This window comes from Ambystoma mexicanum, chromosome 1q (assembly GCF_040938575.1).
Source record: "Ambystoma mexicanum isolate Mex_15411 chromosome 1q, UKY_AmexF1_1, whole genome shotgun sequence".
NCBI lineage: Eukaryota > Metazoa > Chordata > Amphibia > Caudata > Ambystomatidae > Ambystoma > Ambystoma mexicanum.
Window position 1 is genome coordinate 88758246 of NC_090922.1, and position 20378 is coordinate 88778623.

Here is a 20378-nt window from a genome sequence, read left to right on the forward strand (position 1 = left end):
CCTCAGAATTGAGCCCATAGCTACGAGTGAAAAATGCATCCGTGTGTTCAAGTAGCATGTCATTGTTGTACTTGTTTTTATCATTTAAGAAATTACAGGATTTCTTTCCTGGAATGAACTGCAAAAAACAAACTTTTTGAGAAAACTAAAAAGAACACAAAAGAAAACTGAACACACAGTTGGCAGAGCCAGGGTTTAAAGTACAGTGCCTGCAGTGCGCAGGGTTAGTGTTACTTGAGTTTCGTTGTTCCCACAATCACGCCTTGCATTCTAGAACATTATGACGCAGCAGAGAGACAACCCAAGCACAGCACAGTTTCAGCTAAAGAGGCGCGTCGAGCAATAAAGGAGCCATCATCACGTGGTAGTTTGTTGGCAGGTTCTTGTTTAGAAGAGTGTTCACAATACAAAAAAGGCAAAGACAAATTTGAGAAAATACAGCGAACGGTGACAAAACCAGTCATAGGGAAGGAAGGTTCGAGAAGAAGGGCCTGTACAGATTTAAAAAGGGAAGGCTAAGAATGCCTAGAGGGGGCTAACATGGCAGTGGCTAATACATCTTTAGCGCGTATTTAGGGTCATACACAGTAACGCTGCAGGTGATGGTTTCAAACAAAAAAGATGAAAATTCAGGCTAGATATGTGGAGAAGAATTCTAAGTATGCGAGTGAGTCACAGCTGCAATCCCAGCGCAGTAAGTAACTTTCTTCACAGTCGGTTGTGACTGTGCTTTAAAGATCAGGATGCGAGGGCCTGGAGAGTAGCTTGCTGGTTATTGTCTCCCTGTGCAAGGGCTTGGGCCCTGTAATCTCCAACATTCTTCCCAATGAATCTAACCAAGTCCCCTCTCAGTATTCACTACTTGTCAAGCAGGATCCATCGGGAAGACACATTCAAGCGTTTCATTGCATCCAGTGGGCGGGGAGGCAGCATCAAGAGTTCTACTCCATCGCACGGGAAAGACAGATTTTACCCCACTATTTGGGCAAGACAGAAATGAAAACTCCACTCCACCTCTTTGGAGGACAAGTTCTAGAGTTCCATCGCACCCTTTGTGGAGCAACACGTTCTAGAGTTCCACTCCACCCTTTGTGATGTGATACGTTCTAGAGTTCCACTCAACCCTTTGTGTATGACAAGTTCTAGAGTTCCACTCCACCCTTTGTGGCTAACAAGTTCTAGAGTTCCACTCCACCCTTTGTGGATGACACGTTCTAGAGTTCCATTCCACCCTTTGTGGATGACATCCACTGCAACCTTTGTGGATAGCAAGTTCTAGAGTTCCACTTCATCCTTTGTGGATGACAAGTTCTAGAGTTCCACTCCACCCTTTGTAGATGACAAGTTCTAGAGTTACACTTCACCCTAAGTGGATGACAAGTTCATGAGATCCACTTCACTACTTCTAATGTTTCATGTCACCCATCGGTGACCAGACCCACAACAATGCTCTACCCATTGGAGATGGAAACCTAGTGCCCCAATCAACCCCTTGGCAAATGCATGTTCTAGAGCTCCAGGATGCCCATTAGGGAAGAAAGAGTCCAGAAAAGCATGCCACCAAACAGCGTAGAAACTGCTCCTTCCCTTGATGAAGGCAGGCACCAGAGTTCGAATACCCAATTTGAAATGCCATTTTTTAATAAAGTTCTAACTGTCCTTTGTTTCAGCGAGAGGTGGATTTCCCTGTGGTAACTATATTAAATGTACCCAAATGTGGATCCCTCAGATAATGTGGGGCTGGTCTAATAACAGAGCACGTGGGGTGAATCGGTCCACCATGAGATCATTATATGGTGCCCTTTTGAGATGGGCTATGCACATTGGGTGAATCCCACTACCAGGAGATCATTATATATGCTGCCTTGTTTGGATGGTCATAGCACGGTGGCTAAATTGGACAGCTAGGATCTCAATATACGCTGCCATTTTGGGATGGCCAGTGGCATATCTGGGAGTGTTACTAGACAGAGGGGGAGTCCTAACTTTATAGTGTTGGTCTGATCGGTGTCAGAGAAGAGAGGGCTACAGGCATGCAGAGTGGATCGTATTACGATGCTGAACTAGATCCCCTCACATGGGGGTTTATGGGAACAGGAACGTGCTATATTTCAGGAGTGTGCTTTTAACTGGGCCAGGGAAGGTAGAGTGCCTACAGGTTTGGGGATCTTCTGTAATGATGTGCTAGCCTAGGAGGGTACCACAAGGAGTAGATGCATATGTGATGTGAGGGACGTCTCCCACAGTAGGCTTGTGGTAGGTGCGAGGGATGCTGTGGACACATGGTTTCCTTTGACACTGCAGTGCACAGCTTTACCAGGGAGCTCAGCACTCATTCATAACTAGGAACTGCAGGGGCGCGGCGGGCCTGAAACACTGCAGTTCTAGGGTGAACTGGGAGCAGGGTGCATGGGGATCATTCATAAACAGGAAGGGCATGGAAGCAAGGGGCTCACACAGATATGCAGTGCAGGGCTGGACTGGGATCCAGGCATGGGCAGGTCATTCATTCATTGTGACTAGCAAGGATGCCCAGGGCTCCTGTAATACTAAAGTGCAGGACAATGCTGAGAGGAGGGCACAGAGCGTTTATGTGTAGGGTAAGCAAGGGAAAAGTAGTGTGCTTTAGCACCTCATCTGTACGCTCTCAAATTCCTCAACAACAAGCTGCCTGAGCGCCATCATATTATAATTATTTATCTACAAGATTTAAGTGAACAGTTTGCACCCACAGGCAAGGGTTTGGTAAAGAAATATACAAAAGTGGATAAAATATGTTAAATGGTAACTGATAGTTGAGTGGAGGGGATTGGGAGCAGGCAGTCTTTGCACCCACTCTGTTCAGTAAAATGTGTCACCCGATCTATCCCTTTCTCAGCAATTTCAATTTTCACAGAAAGACCCTAAAGGCATCAAACTCAACCCAACATTGTCCAGGATTATCACATCACCCCGCTACCCTAGCCTCATTTGCTGAAAGTGGCCTTCATGTGATTGACTCAACAGCAAAGGGCTGGCGGCCAATGTTTGAGTGGTTTGGGCAGGTACCCTCACAGCCCTGTACGTAGCAGAAGAGGGAGAGAGAGGAAATTAGCATCACCGTCAAGTTTAAAACCTGCGTACTCTAAACACATGTGTCGTATATTCTCATTACTTTGGTCCTATATGGCCTGTAGTCTTGCCAGATCGCACAGTGCCCGTGTGCCGATGAAATGACGTGAATCAACGCTCTTGAAAGCAGTGTCTGGTTTACTCAGACCATTGCTCCACTCCATAGTCAGATACTTCCAAATAGCAGGAGGAACGGCGGCTATAGAGAAGATGGTCTTGTGTCCAATTCACGCCTTTGCCCATAGTGCCTGGCAGCGCCGAGACACATCCAGAGAAGCAGTTGCGTCACTGTGGCTCCTTACGGATTCCTCTTGGCTGAACGAATATCTCCACTTTATCCACTCTTCTGGCAAGTGAATTAAAGGTTTACATTCAGGTGTAGGCCTACACATGGTCAATATACATCCACATATATACAAAAAGTTACCCTGCATGCTGCAATCCCTTCTTTTGGGGACCTAACCGGTAGAAGACGATTAGCGACTAGTTTCAGTGGGGGATACTACTTATCCTTCAGTACAGGGCAGTATGGCATGCCCCTCAGACCCACTGCATGACAAGATTAAACATGTAGGAGAAAATGCAAGGGGGGGGGTCACATGGAAGGTGAAATCAAATGGTGTACTCATGCTTGTTGCTCTGATGCATCGCTGTCTCTCGGCCACATGCCTTCCTCATCCATACACCACCTCCTCGCCCATCCCATAAAATGTGTCCCTACGGGCGGAATCAGGCCACTCTTATCGAAGAAACGAGAAGAACCTCTTGTGTTGAAAAGCAACATGGAGTCATCTTGGTCTGTTTAGGGAAAAATGGTCTGCTAGGCAAGAGGTCCGTAGCAGGCCACTTTGCTGGATGTTCGGCAGCAACCGAGACAGAATGGGTTTGAGCAACAGAGTCCTCTCTTGCTGTAGCCGTTCATCAGAGAGTTTACCGTGGCTGACGATACTCTTTGCTGGCTTTCCAGCTCCGGCACGGAGTCATTCCTAAACATCGCCTAGGTATGATGGGAAAGCCAGCCAGCTTTCCATCTCGGCTCCTCTTCGTGTTCCCATTGGCTAGCGGACTGATGAGTGAAGGGATGAAGGGTGAGGCTTTGGCCAGAAAGGCTTCACTGGGGCGAGTTGAGGGCGGAGTCGGGCGAGTCCATTCTTGGGCATCGGGGTGGAAAGGCCTTGTAGCTGTAGTACTCCACCACTTGCTTAGGCACCTCGGCCAAGACGCATTTTGCCAGGGCAGCCGGAGAAGCCTAAAAGAAAAGAGGAGACATATGTTACAAAAAGTCATGGTATAGCTGTAGAAGCAGATCATACTAATTAACAGCTGTCTGGAGCCATCACTGGGATTGTAATTATGAATATTCTTAGAAAATCACATTGCATCCTTTTTGTACTTTTCAACTGTTATGGTGAACTCTGCGGCAGATGGGGAGTAAATACGAGGTGCTTACTGCGCTGAGTGCAGCATGCACGCACAGTGACCTACAGGGGGTTTTCAAGGACAGAGTATCTCACGCGTAGAAAATCCCCAAAAGTCAAGGCAAATTCCATCTGACCCTTCATTTCAAGGAAAATTATCTAAAGAGTCCATGTTTTTTTTTTCGACAGTTTGGAAGATAAAAACATACATGATCACAACACTTCATAATAATAGTGCTACGGTCTCATGAGTGTATCAAAGAGCAGTACAAACAACAGGGTCCTGATTATATTCACGCATATTGACTGGGTCCGTGATAGCATTTTGAATAATCTCACACATGGTGGTAGATACTAGATGGTCCTCAGTTAGGACGTATCTGCCCTCGTGATGAAGCCAAACCATGTGAATCGGGAAATACATCATGAACATGTCGACGTTCGTCCTGAATTCCCATAAGGAACCATTGTAGGCTCCGCACATATAACACCGACCAATCAGTATCTGGTTCCAATATGGCCGAATTCTTATGCGTGAAAGTAATGCAAGTGAAACTTTCATGTTTTCACCTCCTAGTGGTTTAAGATACCACAAGATCGACAGCATGACTAGAGCATGTTGTCATGTACAGGCTTCTGGTGAGCCATGGCCATTTAGCATCAAGCAAATGCAATATTCATCGGTCGACTTACGACTGCCAAGGCGACAGTCTTGGAAAACATGATCTTATCCTTTGCATTATGACTTTTTAGGGTAGGGTTGATAGAAGTATAAGGTCTTCTCCTGGTGACCAATGACGGTTTAAAGCCAGAAAGATGAAATGGAACAACGTATCAAGGGGACATTGATCCTTTGACGTCAAGCATATAGAATAATGCGTCTTATCATGGTTATCTATGCCCCATTAAGTTCCAGAAGATGGATGGGAGACTCTCTGGACTGCATATTAAGTGGGATAAGTCCTGCTTCTGTCCCCTACATCCACTTCCAACACTTGGCTGAACGGCACCTCTCAATATCTACTCAGGACACTGACACCAACAATACACACAGAGCACTAGTGGCCTTGGACGGCTAGCTGGATTTCTGGAACAAACTCCCCCTTTCACTAGTGGGGAATGTGACGTCAATCGAGGCTGTAATCCTACAGCGGTTAATTTACTATTTGGCTAACGTCCCCTTTCTTATTCCTCGGAAATTCTTCATCGACTTAGACACTAGACTTAAAACGCTTTTGTGGGGCCACAACAGACATAAGACTGCACTCCAGACACTCCGATGGCCGACGAGGGGACTGCGAGTGACGGATTTTCGAAAATATTTACTTGGTCTCGCGCCCACAATTTGTGGCTACGTGTCTCCCAGACGAGGGCACTTCGGAGGTGACTCGTCTGAAATACGCGGTTGCACCACACACAGTGAAGGAGCATCTGTGGGCAGGGACTGGGAATAGAGAGGCCGTTGGTGCAGACAGGCATTCAAATATGAAAGCAAGCTTGCACCAGACTGGGGTTGGGGGTCCCCTTCTCACCAGACATCCCATTGGGTAAAGGCCATTAACTTCCTCCACCAGCATTGCAACATACACGATTTAACTGAGGAACAAAGGTAGTTGCGACTTGGTGGGGCGTGTTTGCAGAAGAACGACTGTTGCCATTTGACGTATTGGGAAGCAACTATGGCATTTCTGTGGGGTAGTTTTTAACCTGCATGACCTTAACTAGAAGTGCTAAACATCAGTGGAATAACTTGCTAGCAGAAACGGACCAGGACACTATCCGAGGGAGGAAGGAGGGTATTGTGGATATATGCATTAAAATATAGGGCGTCGCGGACAGAACTGAAAATCAGAGGAGTATAGGAGGAGGACTTGGGTTGCATATTCGAAGACACAGAATGGGAGTCGATCCTTACGTATACCAAAACAGTGTCCAGAAACCGGCATTTTAAAGTGATCCAGTTCAATGTGCTGAACAAAGTTTACTTAACCCCTAAGAGTTTGGCACAAATGTTCCCTAAATTTGCCCATTGTTGCCCGAAGTGCATGCTCCCAAACACGGATCAGCTTCATATGCTATGGTCTTGCCCTAATATCTCCCAATATTGGAGCGAGATCCATATTCGCATATCGAGCATTGAGCTAGGTCACACATCTCTGACACCTGAGGCGTGTTTACTGGGTGCCTGATCCAAGAGATCCCGGGGAACGGGACCTGGTAAGATACTTCACCTGGCTCTGGTTCTAGGGATCAGGTGAATCGCCAAGGTGTGGAAAGAGCAGCAAAATACGAACCCATTGAATCGGCACAAAGATCTATTGAGGTGGGGAAGAACAGAGCTCAAGTGGGTGACATCCCAGAACAGGCAAGATTCTGATGCAATGAGAAACAGGACTACTAAATCTGAACCATGCAACAGAAGAAAAACCGCCCCAAATAGTGAGATTCTTCTCATGCTTCTCACTGGTCGCGGGACGCACAAAGCTGGCAGTATTAGCCATATGTCACGGCGGAATAAGGGACACTATTGCACCTGCACTCAGCCATAGCATGCAATATACCCGCTCCGCTCTTGGAAGGGAGGGAATTGGTGTACATGGGTTGCCGGTCTGGGGGGATCTGTCGGAAGAAGTGGACACTCTCCATCTGGGAGATGTATACACTGTAGGCGGAATAAGCTGGAGGATGTGCACAGTAGTACCGATGACACCATGCACCCACTGTACCTGCACGCCATAACTGTGGGTTTCATGTTATTTGTAAAACCCAATTAGGAAATAATAAAAAAAAAAGTTCTAGAAGATGGATAAGTTGTTCTGTGATCCTTAAGATCAGGCAGACGGGATTTAATGTCTCAGGCTGTCCTGGGACTGTTCAATGTTGGGCAGATGGGCTCTAAGGTCTTTTCCCGATGACCTATGACCCCTAACGTTCAACCAGATGGAGTATAAAGCCTTCTGGTTGCCTATTGCCTTTGAATTCAGGACAGTGGACTACTCAGTCTTCTTTCTAGCAGTGCTGTGTATCATGAAGGAGCATAGAATCAATGCCTTACCTTATTTATTTATCTGTCTACAGAGACAGGAAGAGACATAGATGGTGTCTGACCATCTTTGATTCTATGAGGGTAGGAAGATAGAATTTTAGATCATGAGTTGGTTTATGATCTGATGGGACTGAGTGTTAAGCTATGGGGATTCCCCCACGCCAGTGGTCGAAGTGTACAAAAAGAAATAGTGGCCTGCTGGCCTGCCCACTCCACACAATCCCCATCGCCACGCCCCCTCCCACACACAATCCAAACCCCCAAACACACTTGCCAGCTCTTTAATGGAATGTTCAGTGCAGTGCACTGAAAATGCAAGTTTCAACTTCTTCCAACAACTTCATTTTAAAATGAAACCATTTGGGAACTTGGGAGGATAGCTCAAGGGTAACGTGCTCACCTTGGAAGCAAGACAACACAGAGTTAACAGAGGTTCAATCCCCAGACCCGCACTTAGAAACCTCTGGGTATTAAGTGTGTTAAAAATAACATATCATATCATAAACCGTTTTCTTTTTTTAAATAAAAGTATAGGAGCAGTAAAACTTAATTTAAAAAAGTAGAGGAGCACTGCTCCCAACCACTCCTGCACACTTTGATCATTGCTCCACACTTGTAAACTTAAAACACACCAACAATACATCCATGAACCAAAATCCGCTCCACACGCTGTATGCAAGTTCTGCATAATCCATGTGTTTTAATTGCTTGTCATTTTGTCTCATGGAAAAAGCATAAAATGGAAACGTTTATCATAAATTTACGAGAAATCGCATCTTACAGACAGAAGGCACGTACAAGGTTAATCGGGGAAAGCCGAGGACGCTACAACGCTTGTCTACCTTCATAGACGTCAGTTCCAGCGAGCAGTGAGGTCTGAGAAATGCCCAATATCGAGTTAAATCCTGGCTTTTTCTTAGCAGCCTCGGTCATACAGAAATGCTGCTTATCAGCACTGATGGAAGGATAGCTCTGTAGCTCTGTGGCAAGACGCTGGGCTTGAAAGCAAGACCACACTGAGCAAAAACAGGTTTGAATCCCCGATCCGTGGTCGGCTGGTGATCATTACCGAGAGTAGGAGGGGTGGCCCCTCCAGGCGCGGCACATCGCTTGCCAATCTCCCTGCTAGGAGGCACTGCCTATTTCCCAACCAATCACGTTCTCACATGAAATGTATTTAACAGGGGCGATGATGCCAAGAAACGTAGGGCCTAATTGATGCAACGTTTGGCGTGGTACAAAGTGGCTTTGCACTGCCAACAAACACGTTGAACCGGGACTGATTCACAGAGCGCTGCAAAGTGTATTTTTGCAGTGCAAAGTTACTTTGCACCGCGCTAAGTGTTCCATGAATTAGGGCCTCATTGCCATGCATCATGCATTAGTGAAAGCAGACTGGGAAGCATAGCAAAGGGTACACTTGTATTTCCTGCTCTGTTAGAGCCACTGCTGGAATCTAATGTCTTTTGATCCCGGCCTAGCAATCCTGTAGCCTTTGGCCTCCAGGAGACGCCATATAACCATACCGCTTTACAAATGCATTTTGCGCATGTGCAATCGCATTGGCGCTAGCGTAAATTACCTCCACGTCCTCTCTTCCTCGTCCCAGTACTTACCTCATGAGGCCCCTGCCTCCGACACAGGACCTTCTTCTATTTCTTTAAATCCCTATAACTCCTCCCCCACATCCACGTCACACAGTTTAATTTTTCCTGCCTCTGGCAGGTTGGACTTTTTCTTCCCGGTGCGGGGCACCGGGGAGCACCGATTGCTGGCTCCGGGGCACTCGGCTCCCTCAGGTGCGGCGCTGCTCCTGGGCCCCCTGCGGGGCTTGGGGTCACAGTTGAGCCGGATTGCCTTGCTGGGTTCTTTTCTGGGCTCTGGACCGCAGCGTGAGCATTGTGTCCTGGTCCTGCACGGCCTGGGGGAAGGTAAGGAGAGGGGAGGACTGGGCTTGATGTTTTTCCCCTCTCCTCCTGTTTTGGCCATCTTCATTCGACAGGCCGTTTGCTCATGCTCTGTGTACACATCTTTATTGGAAATGATGGCAAGCGCTTGGCAGTATGGGCTAGCCTTCCTTTTTGTTTTGAGGCCTCTCTGCTTCTTGTCGTGGCGTGACAGTGGCAGAGAGTCTTTGAGAGTGCGGGGGGCTCTGTTCTGTCTCAGGCATGTCACATACCACCCGCTCCTCAGACACACACAGCCCAGGATGCACCGGATGTTAGCTGCATTCTCTGGGGGAAGGTAAGGAGAGGTGAGGACTGTGCTCAATATTTTTCCCCTCTCTTGCTGGTACGGCCATCTCGACTCCTTCGACAGGCTGTTTTCCTCGTGCTTTGTGTACACATCTTTATTGGAAATAATGGCAAGCACTTGGCAGTACGTGCTAAGCCTTCCCTTTTGTTATGAGGCCTCTATGCTTCTCGTCGTGGGGTGACTGTGGCAGAGAGTATTTGAAAGTGCGGGGGCTCTGTTCTGTCGCAGGCATGTCACATACCACCCGCTCCTCAGACACACACAGCCCCGGATGCACCGGATGTTGGCTGCATTCTTTGCGTGCTGCCTGTGAAAACAGCAGAGATTTGGACACGTCTGAAAGCGGCCCGAAGGGTACCGGCCAGGCATAGTCTACACTTCGGGTTCCAATCTCAGCGGTGCTGACTCAGCCCTTCATCCTTCCTAGACAGACGCACTGCAACCATTTAGAGCATGGGGCTACCAGCTACTGGATACAGGGCTCAAGCCACCTCTCAGTCATGTGGCGTGTTAGTGGTGTGTTTGGGTCTGTGCTAGCTATGGATGCAGACTCCTTGTCCTGTCCTCTTCCTCTGAACTGCACGAGGAAAAGTCGAAGGAGTTGATTTTCTTTTCCCTTGTCCGGCATGGAATTATGGAAAATGCATCATGGAAGTAACGGCCATGCAGAGGGTTCCCAGTGTCTCTTCTTTTAGGGCCTCGGTCCTCGGGTGCCGACGTGTTGCTTTCACGCCTCCTCTCAGAATTGTGGGAAGTGATGGGACATATGGTGACACATGTCTGTGCTTAGAGGGGTTCTCAGGCCCCTGGTGCCGATGAAGGGGGATGTCACTTCAGTGGGTTTTCAAGTATAAGCATACCCCAGGTAGGGGGTTGCCTTTGATGTCTTCTATCCGGGGTGGATTGCTTTGCCCCGTTTTGTGACAGTACTCTGCCCTTTTGATGCCAGCCTGGTGGCTCCTCTGTCGGCTGAGGGGGCCATGGTCTGCTGGACTTCTGGGCTGTCCTGTATCTTCCTTTTGATAGGTCGGATCTTTTTGTGGGCTGATAAGCATGCTGTTATATTGTGGCACAGGCCTGCTTCAACATCCTGTGATTTTCCTCTGGTGCAAGTGCAGTGACTGGCGGTTTTCTCTGGCTCCTCGTCTCTATCTTCTCGGAGGTGTATGGGACCGGTGGGGTTCAGCTTCCTGGGTAATGGGCTCCTTCCGGAGGGGGGTATCAGTTGCCGTTCCTGTCTCCTCCTGTCCAGGTTTGCATGGTTAGGACTTTGGTACCCAGCTCACGGTCCAAGTAGTTGACCATGGGATCCGTTCTCTCCGAATGGTTGTTGTGGGTTTCCATCTTGCCCGTTCCTCTCCGTGTTCCGGGTCAAGTTTTCTGCTTGCGGGTGTTCCTGGTCCCTATGCCTTCAAGGATGTGTCACCTGCTTATGGGTCTCAAGGCCCTGCTCTGCTTGTCCGGACAGAACGCTTCAACGTTGGGGCTTTGCGGAACATACTCTGGATGTTGTGCAGGGGGGTGCTTGCTGGCTGTTCTGGGCTGGGTTCTCAGAAGGCAGTATGTCTCGGCTCACCTGTTGCTGAAGTTACGGGGCACGTGGCGTCTTGCGTGTTTTCCAGTTCCTTGAGCCCGTCTTCAGTTACGTCCCCTGGTGTCTTATACTCTCTCCCACTGGCTCCCGACGTCTTGGCTTTTGTAGTTTTGCTTTCAGTGTCCCCAGCGCTGCGAGTCTCCCTGCTATGGTGGCGGGGGGCTCCATGTCTACAGGCTGAGGTGTGCATGGTCCTTCCTCCTGTGGCCTCTCTTACTATTGATGCCAGCTGAATTGGTTGGGGGGGTCTAGATTGGGGTCCTCTCAGCTCAAGGGTTGTGAGAACTGGGGAGAGCCGGCGATCATCCAATTGGCAAAGTTGTGCCATTACCCAAGCTCTGGTGTACTTCGAGGAGTTGCTGGACGGTCGGCGGTTTTGGTCCTATCGGACAATACGATGGCCTTGGCATATGTCAACTGCAAAAGGGGTTCTGGCTGCTCCTTGAATGCTCTGGCGGTGCTGATAGGCACCTGGGAGGAATCTCATCTGGTGTCTCTGGTGGCCTCACATATCAGAGAGGTGGACAATGTTCAAGCAGATCTTCTCGGACGCTGGTTTCACTCCTCTGCGGAACTAGTCCTGTCGGCCCAGGTCTTTGCGATGACCTGTGTCAGATTAGGGTCTCCGGTTCTAGACCTGTTCGCATCCCCGGCCTCAGCAGAAGCCCTCTCTGTACAGTGGCCTTGGGGTTTTCCTTTATGCCTTTCCGCCTATTCCCCTTCTGCCCCGGGTGGTTTGGCACATCAGAGTGTCCCGGGTGACTGTGTTGTTGTTAGCTCCGTTCTGGTCCCGCCGGAGTTGACTCCCCTCTCTGTTGGAGCTTCGGTCCTAGGAACCTTGGCTGGTTCTGAGGTGGCTGTGTCCCCCTCAAGGGGATCTGCGGTTGGAAGTCCACCGGATGCAATGGGCAGTGTGGCTATTGCTCGGTCTAGGTTGATATCTCAGGGGTTCTCAGATCCTGTAGTTGAGTCCATAATGGATGCTCTTAGACCCTCTACTCTGAAGGTGTTCGGCAGGCATTGGGGCCATTTCCGAGACTGGTATGGGCGGTCTGGCATCCCTCCCCTGCGTTCTGGCCTCTCTGCTATACTTCAATTCCTCCAGGAAGGGTTTTGACAGGGGCCTGGCAGTTTTTTTCCAGGCTTCGCTCTCGGTGGGCCTCCATGAAATTGCTTTTGGGGGACTCTGATGGTCACTTGGATGGGGAGGTGTTGGTGGGGAAGTTGCTCCAGGGTTTTTCTTCTTCCTGTCCTTGTGCTGATAAAGGGCTTCCCCCTTGGGATCTCCCTCTTGTATTACGGTTCCTTCAAGGGCCTCCTTTTTAGCCCTTTTCCGAGATTGATATCAAACATCTTACACTGAAATCTGCTTTTCTTATTGCCCTCGCTTCTGCCCGTAGGCTTGGGGAGATTGGGGCTCTCTTATGTCACCCTCCTTTCCTGAGGGTGCTGCCAGACTCAGTGGTGCTGAGGTGTGGTCCGAAGTTCCTCCCTTAAATTGCATCTCGGTTTTCACACCTCTCAGGATCTGGTTCCCCCTTATTTTTTTCATGATCTGAGAATGCCTGAGAAGGTGGCTTGGCTTAACATTATGTCCGGCGGGACGTGTTGGAGTATTTGGCTAGGTTTGCTTTTTTCCACCAATCTGATAGTCTTCTGATTGCTTGTGGTTCGGCTGGGGCTGGGCATAACGCATCTGTGGTTTCCATTTTCCGGTGGTTCCGGGCTGTGATCTCCAGGGCCTATGTGGCTTCTGGCCTGCCTGTGCCGGCGCACGATCAGGGGCCAGGGGTTTGGCGGCTTCCTGGGCTGATGCAAGGAGGCGTTTTCTCTGCAAGAGATTTGTATGGCTGCCGCCTTGGCTGGTCTTGGCATTTTCATCAACCGCTATGGGTTGAGTTTCTCCCACTCGGGGGTTTGTTCCTTTGTGGTTGGAGTTTTGTCTGTGAGGATGTGAATTAAGAGTTATTGTGGGTGTGTTTTGCTGCACTGTTTTTGGCTCTGTGTCTCATTAGGACCTTTTCCCCGTTGCTGCTTTGGTATACATCATGAGGTAAGTACTGGGACGAGGAAGAGTGGACGTGGAGGTAATGCTCTGATTACTTACCAGTAATCTTTATTACTCCTAGTCCTACTCTTCCTCGTCACAGTACTGACGACCCTCCTCACCCTACCTGCGGGGAAGGTCCCATGCTCCGGCTTGGTAATATGAAACTGAGTGACGTGGATGTGGGGGAGGAGTTATAGGGATTTAAAGAAATAGAAGAAGGTCATGTGTCGGAGGCAGGGGCCTCATGAGGTAAGTACTGTGATGAGGAAGAATAGGACTAGGAGTAATGAAGATTGCCAGTAAGTAATCAGAGCATGACTGTGTACTACATGAGCACTAGCGCTTATGTAATTGTGCATGTGTGCATTGCACCTGTGCTTACTGAAATGTATGCTAATATGGCCTCAGGGTTATATAATGATATGGTTTGTACTACATCTCGTGGCGCATGGGATGTGTCACATCAGTGCAATTATCTGAGCTTTTAGTAGTTATGTCTGTAGATTGTCTGTGGTATGGCATTTTGTACATGTATTAGCCTATTCTATTAGCCTAGTCTAGCGGCACATACTGATTTTTTCAGTCCATAATATCATCATATTAAACTATTATAGTTGTTTAATATATTGCACTATGGACGTATGTGCACCAACACATGATGGATAGAATGGGTTGAATTGTTCATAACTACCAAGTAATCCCATGGGCAGCTTCTGTTCCGTCGTGTTTACAAGTATGTATGTATGTATGTATGTATGTATGCATTTACGTATGTATGTACGTACATAGAGATCTTTATGACGCACCAACCCAGCCAGATGGTATGAGCAACTCTATATAAGCAAACTTTGGCAAGTTGGACTCCCCGAGTGGCCGTCAGAGGCAAGCTGGTATAAGACATAATAGCGTAGAGGGCTATTTGAGGAATTGTCTGAACCTTGGGATTTTCAGTTCTTTCGTGAGCTTTTATTAGTGTTGGAACCCAAGCGATATAATGTGGGACGCTATTTTACAGTGATTGCTTGTACCAGAAGAAGGCCCGGTCTTTTCTTGACATCCATCTTTGTGGGGTTTCGGTCTTGCCATAGTGCAATTTTTGGAATTGTGATGACCCCCAGAAATTACTAGATTTCTAGCTGGGTCAAATGGTGTTTGGGTCGATATTGCCTTGAATATAATGCAGGCAGTTCTAAGGAGGATCAGGGTTGCTATTGGCAGCCAGGGTAAGCCCCTGTGCGAGGGGGAGATATGTTCCAACTTCCTGACTCCAGCCAGTGGGTCAGCCGTTGGTGGCAGGTCCAAGATTGATTGCGTAAGGTTAGTCCTGCCCCTGACGATGGGCTCCAAGATGTGCAGAGATAACACCATTAACCATGATTAATTCAAAACTGCCCATGTGTACCTTTGTGTTTGCTGTGTTTGCATACCCCATACTCTCTAATGCAAAACAGCTTTGATCTCTGCACAGTACACTGAAGTATGATGCAGCATTGCAATACATTGGCACAAGTACACTAGTAGGTCCCAGGAGCAGAATCTGAGGAAAAGTGTGCAAGAACTTTTTTGGGTCAGGGAATCGAAAAGCATTTCCCATCTTGTCTGAGCAGGGGCAGCTTGCCCATAATGGGTGACGGCGTTTTGCTGCCCCAGCCGTGCATGACCTATTTGAAATGCAGACTGGGGTACTACAGCTCTCAATGTGTGAGGGGCCACCCCTGTACAATCAGAGCTGTGGGGCGCACTCCAGGGGCACGGCCCGGCTCGTTCGGGCATGCGCAGGTACCAGGAAGTTGCCCGTGTTTCCAGGTTCCCATTCATGTTCGCGGGTGCCAAAGTGTCGAGGTGGGTTCCCCATCTGATAGTGGCAAGTGGATTCTGGACTGGGCTACAGGTAAGAAAATAATTTATATGTGTATGTGTGCATGGTTGCATGTGTAAGAATGAGTGTAGGTTTGGGTGTGCACGTGAATGAAAGAGTGTATGTTGTTATGTTGTGTGTGGATGTACATGTGAATGGGAGTATGTTATTGGTGCATGGGTGAATGCTGTTAATGTGTACGGGTGCGCCAGTGAATGTGTAAGAATGCATGAAAAATGCATTTCCTCCCACAGTCCTCAAAATCAGGGGCCTACTCACCAGCACCGTGAGCGGGCCCTGATTTGGTAGTCTGGGGGAAGTGATGCCCCCAAATTAGAGACCCACTCACCAGCACAGTGATTTGCAGGCCTCTGATTTGTAGGTGCATGGGGAGGGAGAGCATTTTATACTGGGCATCAATGTTAAAGCAAACATGATTTCATGCTTGCATTACCCATGATTCCCAGTAAAGAAATGCCAGGCCAGAGGCATAAGACGTAACCAGAACGGCTGCACCAATGCAGTGATGTCTACTTATCATGAATAAGAGTGACACCACCAAACTCAGAATGAGACCCTTGTATCCACTTTGAGCCACCTAGTTGTATGCACTTGCCAACATTTTCAAGCATTTTCCTTTGCATAGGCACCATTTCTGTGGGAATTTTGCTAGTGATGGTTGAGAAACAGATTTATGGATAGAGCTAGCTGACCCCTGGGACAGCGCTCTGGGACTGCGACACTGCCGCCCAAGGTCCGGAACCCCGTGGCATTGCTGCCTGACCTGATGTGCTTCCTCCATCTCCCTGTCACCTGCCGACACCGCTGTGCAACATCCGGCACGGCCACGTGACCGATCATTTGACCTCTTTGCCAGAAGGCCTGCCATTTCCCCCGGTGCCTCACCAGCGCCTGGGACAGCACCCTGGGACTGCGAGGCTGCTGCCCCAGGACCCGACATCTACAGCATAGCTGCTTGACCTTCCCTGCTTCCTCTATCACCCTGACGCCTGCCGACGCCACAACGCATCATCCGGCACAGTCATGTGACGGATCACGGTGACACAATCTTTCCTTTTTAATTATCTACCTAAGGCCGTCCCTGCCCTGGGTATCCTGACATATGGGTAACACGTATGAGGGAAGTTTAGATTCCTGTTTGCCCCTATTTGCTCTTAGCAGCCCAGGTATGTCACCCACTGTTATTCTGCTGCTGTTCATCCCACTGGCATAGCTTCACACATTCACTTGCTCTATGCCATTGCAGTTTTCTTTTTCCCTACTCTATACATTCTCCTATACCTGTTTGTCTCTCCACCCACTTTCTGCCCCCCTGTCCTGGAGTGCCTGTGATGCTGGTAACCTCTTCTAACCCCAACTATCTTTCTACCCTCTATCTTCTCTATCCATAGAACTCTGTTATGTCTAGTCCGCCTGCAACAAATCACATTCTATTGTCAACCTTTTTCTTTGTCTCAGTCTTCATTCCTTTCCTGTCACTTTCTGGCCGGCCTCTCTTGGCCCTCTTCCTATTCCCAACCGTGAGGCTAAAAACTGCTGGGTCATCTTCGACTCCACACTCTCCTTCTCTCCTCACATCTCTGACGTCTCTAAGAAGTGACACTACCAGCTGCATCTCCTCAGAGGTATTCTTCCTTTCCTCTCCTTCCCCCAGAAGCTCACTGTGTCCAGAGCTCTGGTTCTCTCTTGGCTGGATTACTGCAACAGCCTCTTTATAAATCTGCCTGCATCTACTCTCTGCCCACTGCAACTCATCCAAAAGAGGTCTGGGAGACTTGTCCTTAGCCTCAAGCCCAGGAATCGTATCTCTCCAGGATATAAATCTCTGCACTGGCTCAAAGTGGCTGCGAGGATTAAGTTCAAAACCCTATGCATTGTCCACAAGGCCTTCTGGGGCCTGGGGCCTCAATAACTTCAACTCTCTCTTCCTAAATATCTTCCTTCTCGAGCTCTTTGCTCATCCGCCTCCAACTCTCTCAGGGTCAGTCACTTCTCCAAGCAGCGAGTTGGTGGTAAATCTCTTTCTTCCGTTGGGCCTCCCCCTGAAACAGCCTCCCTGCCTCACTGAAAATTGAGGAGAACCCTCTCCAGTTCCGGAAGCACCTCAAGACCTTCCTCTTTGCCTCTGCTTTCTCTCGTCCTCTCCTCTGCTGAACTCCTGGCTGAAACTGAAACTGCACTGGTCACCTGTCTACCCTCTGTTCTTGGGCCCAGGTCCCCTCCCCGCCATTTGCATACCTGTACTGCCCCCTGCCAACCCTTGCACCATGGGTCTGTTTCTGGTTTCCTACAACCCCCTACCAGCACTTGACACCTGGTGCCTACAATTACCGTTGTACCTGCCACTTGCGAGCCGCACTTATTATTGTTTTTATTTATTTTCTGTTATCCTATGTACTGCACTTCCCACCCCCTTTCCCCTGTGATACTCCTGTTCAGGCATTTCCTTCCTATTCTTTAGATCATTGCCTTGTTTTCTTCTTCCCCTCCTTTCATACTCCCTCCTCCTTACCTTCTAGTCCTGCTCCTCTCTTGCGTTGTGATCTCCACTCATTCAATTCATCATCTTTACTTTCTTCTCTTTCCTCCACCCTTGTTCTTATTAATGATTAATACTCTCTTTCAGTTGACAATGCTTCTTCCCGTTTTGCCTTCTCGCTGCGTGCAACCCTTGACTCCTCCTTCCAGCCATGGCTGTCTTCCTCGCTCCGCTCCATTTTGCATAAAGCTGAGTACCGGTGGGAGAAGTCCAACTCTCCTGATGATCTGCACTCTCCCCATTCCTCTTATGACTCTCTCTTACTCTCTGCTCAGAAACAGTACTTTTCCTCGCTTCTCTCTCCCATCGCACTTGGTATGTTTTTCAGCTACTCAACTCTGTTCTTGACCTTCATCCCCCTGACACTGCGCTCTCCTCTAAGTCACTGACTTTGCCCTCTCGTCTAAGTCACTGACTTTGCTGATTTGTTACCTTCAAAAGTCACATCTTTGCACTCCTCTTTCTCAAATCCTACCCTTGCCTCTTCTCTTTTTTTTAATCCTCTCCCCCTGATCCTCAGCTACTCTCTCCTGTTTGTTCTCCTTGTTCTTTCCCATTTTATCCTTCTCCTCCATCTTAGTATTAATTTTCCTGCCTTACTCGGATACCTCTCCCTATTTGGCACATGCTCACCCCACAGCCTCCCCCTTAGATCTTATTCTTTCCTCCCTCACATCTTCCATCTATCCATCCCTAATTATACGTCTCTTGTCAATTTGGGTATGACTTCTTCTATTTTCCCTTGATCTTTCAAGCAAATCGTTGTCATTGTCATTGCCATCTTCAACAATCCCACCGTTCACTCCTCCTTGTCATCTAATGATTACCCAACCTCTTTCCTTCCATTCTTATCTAAACTTCTTGAGAGGGTTGTTTACTCTCAGATTTATTATCTCCATCTTCATTCTATACTTCATCCTCTACAATCAGGCTTTCGTCCTGCTCACTCCACTGAGTCTGCACTTCTACATGTCTCAAATATGTTTCTTTCTGCTTGGCATAGTAAGCTATCCTCCATTCTTATCTTCTTGATTTTTCTGCAGCCTTTGATGCTTTCGATCACCCTATTCTTCTTTCTTCTCTTTGCTGTTTAGGCCTTTCTGGGTTCGCTCTCAAGTGGTTCACATCTAATCTTTTAAACCATTCTTACTAATTCTTGCGAGCTGGACAACTCTCCTCCTCCCACCCGCTTCTTTTTGAGGTTCCTGAGGGTTATGTCTTTGGCCCTCTTCTTTTCCCTCTGTACACCATCACATTCTCTAGTGTGCTCATCAGCTCCTTTAATCTTTCATGTCAATTTTTGCACACTGATGACACCCAAATCTTCTTGTCCTTCTCTCCCTTCTCCTCCTCTCTCCAAGACACTGGGGCTCATTTCAAGTTTTCTCTGTGTGCTGGTGCTAAATCCACCAGAATACCAGCAAACTACATTACTGATACTGCCAATCGGTCCGTTGGAATGTCCACCAGATTAAGAGTGATGGTAGCCGGTCTAAATCCCCACTTCATGGAGTACCTTTGGAGTCATGAGGGATTATGACCGTATTACAGGCGCCAGTATTACCGACGCCTATAATACCGGTGATATTTGCTGGTAAGGTGGCAGAATGACCTCCAGCTCGCTCTATGCTGGAAGTCATTCCGCCACCTCGCCGGCAAACTCGTAGTTGTCCGGTGCAGTAACGCAGTGATGTATTTACAATTAGGCCCGGTAGGCCATGGCCTAGGGCGGCACATTGCATTGAGGCAGCAGAAAAAAAAATGCATTATGCATTTTATTTGACATTTCATTGGTTACATTCATTTAAATTCAGGTTACATTAATTTAAAGTCAAACTATCAATTAAGTTATTATTGCATTCAGACAGGCTGCTTCTGCCCTTATCCGCCACGTGACCATCATGTCAGTAATATCTCAGCGTCTGATGTCCTTTCTGAAATTTAGCATGCTTAGGACAGTCAGAGCGTGGGCACCGAGTCGCGTGTGGACGGCAAATGCCTGCAGCTAGAATGGAGCGCTGAGACCTCTCTTCATTCAGAAGTTATAGGAGGGTGGACTGGCAGGGCCAACTTAAGCATTTTGGGGCCCTGGGCACAGACATCTTTGGGCCCCCCCTCCACCAAACCAAAAGAATTAAGGGATGAAGAATACTGGTTGCGCCCCCACATCCCACCCGTCGTGCTCACAACCTATAGGTTGATATGCTGTCTCGCAACATAATAAGCACGTTTACTCCTTTTAAGTCCCCTTAATATCTTCATTCTTGCTCTAATCAGAATGATAAACAAGTAGCATTTGATGACCAACATTAGCAGTCTACAAAGAGGTTACTGTTCTAGTACATACTGGATACTTTGTATCAATAGCATCCAGGAAGGTATGCAGTCTGTAGTATTAATGGAGGACCATACGTAAAAGGTACATGTAACCCGTAATAGACAGAGAACTCAGATTACCTGCCTCACAGAATGCAAAAGTGCTTTA

At 48.1% G+C, this 20378-nt stretch overlaps 1 protein-coding gene across 3 annotated transcripts in view; it reads right to left on the bottom strand.

The window, feature by feature from the left end:
- Nucleotides 1-365: 365 nt before the first annotated feature.
- Nucleotides 366-20378, bottom strand: part of CPNE7 (copine 7) — a 1149025-nt gene continuing 1129012 nt past the window's right edge. For all 3 annotated transcript variants that reach the window (XM_069635582.1, XM_069635584.1, XM_069635583.1), the window contains one exon: nucleotides 366-4360. In XM_069635582.1, the coding sequence (XP_069491683.1) occupies nucleotides 4223-4360 (138 nt within the window). In that variant the 3' untranslated portion in view covers nucleotides 366-4222. The remainder of the gene's footprint in view (nucleotides 4361-20378) is intronic.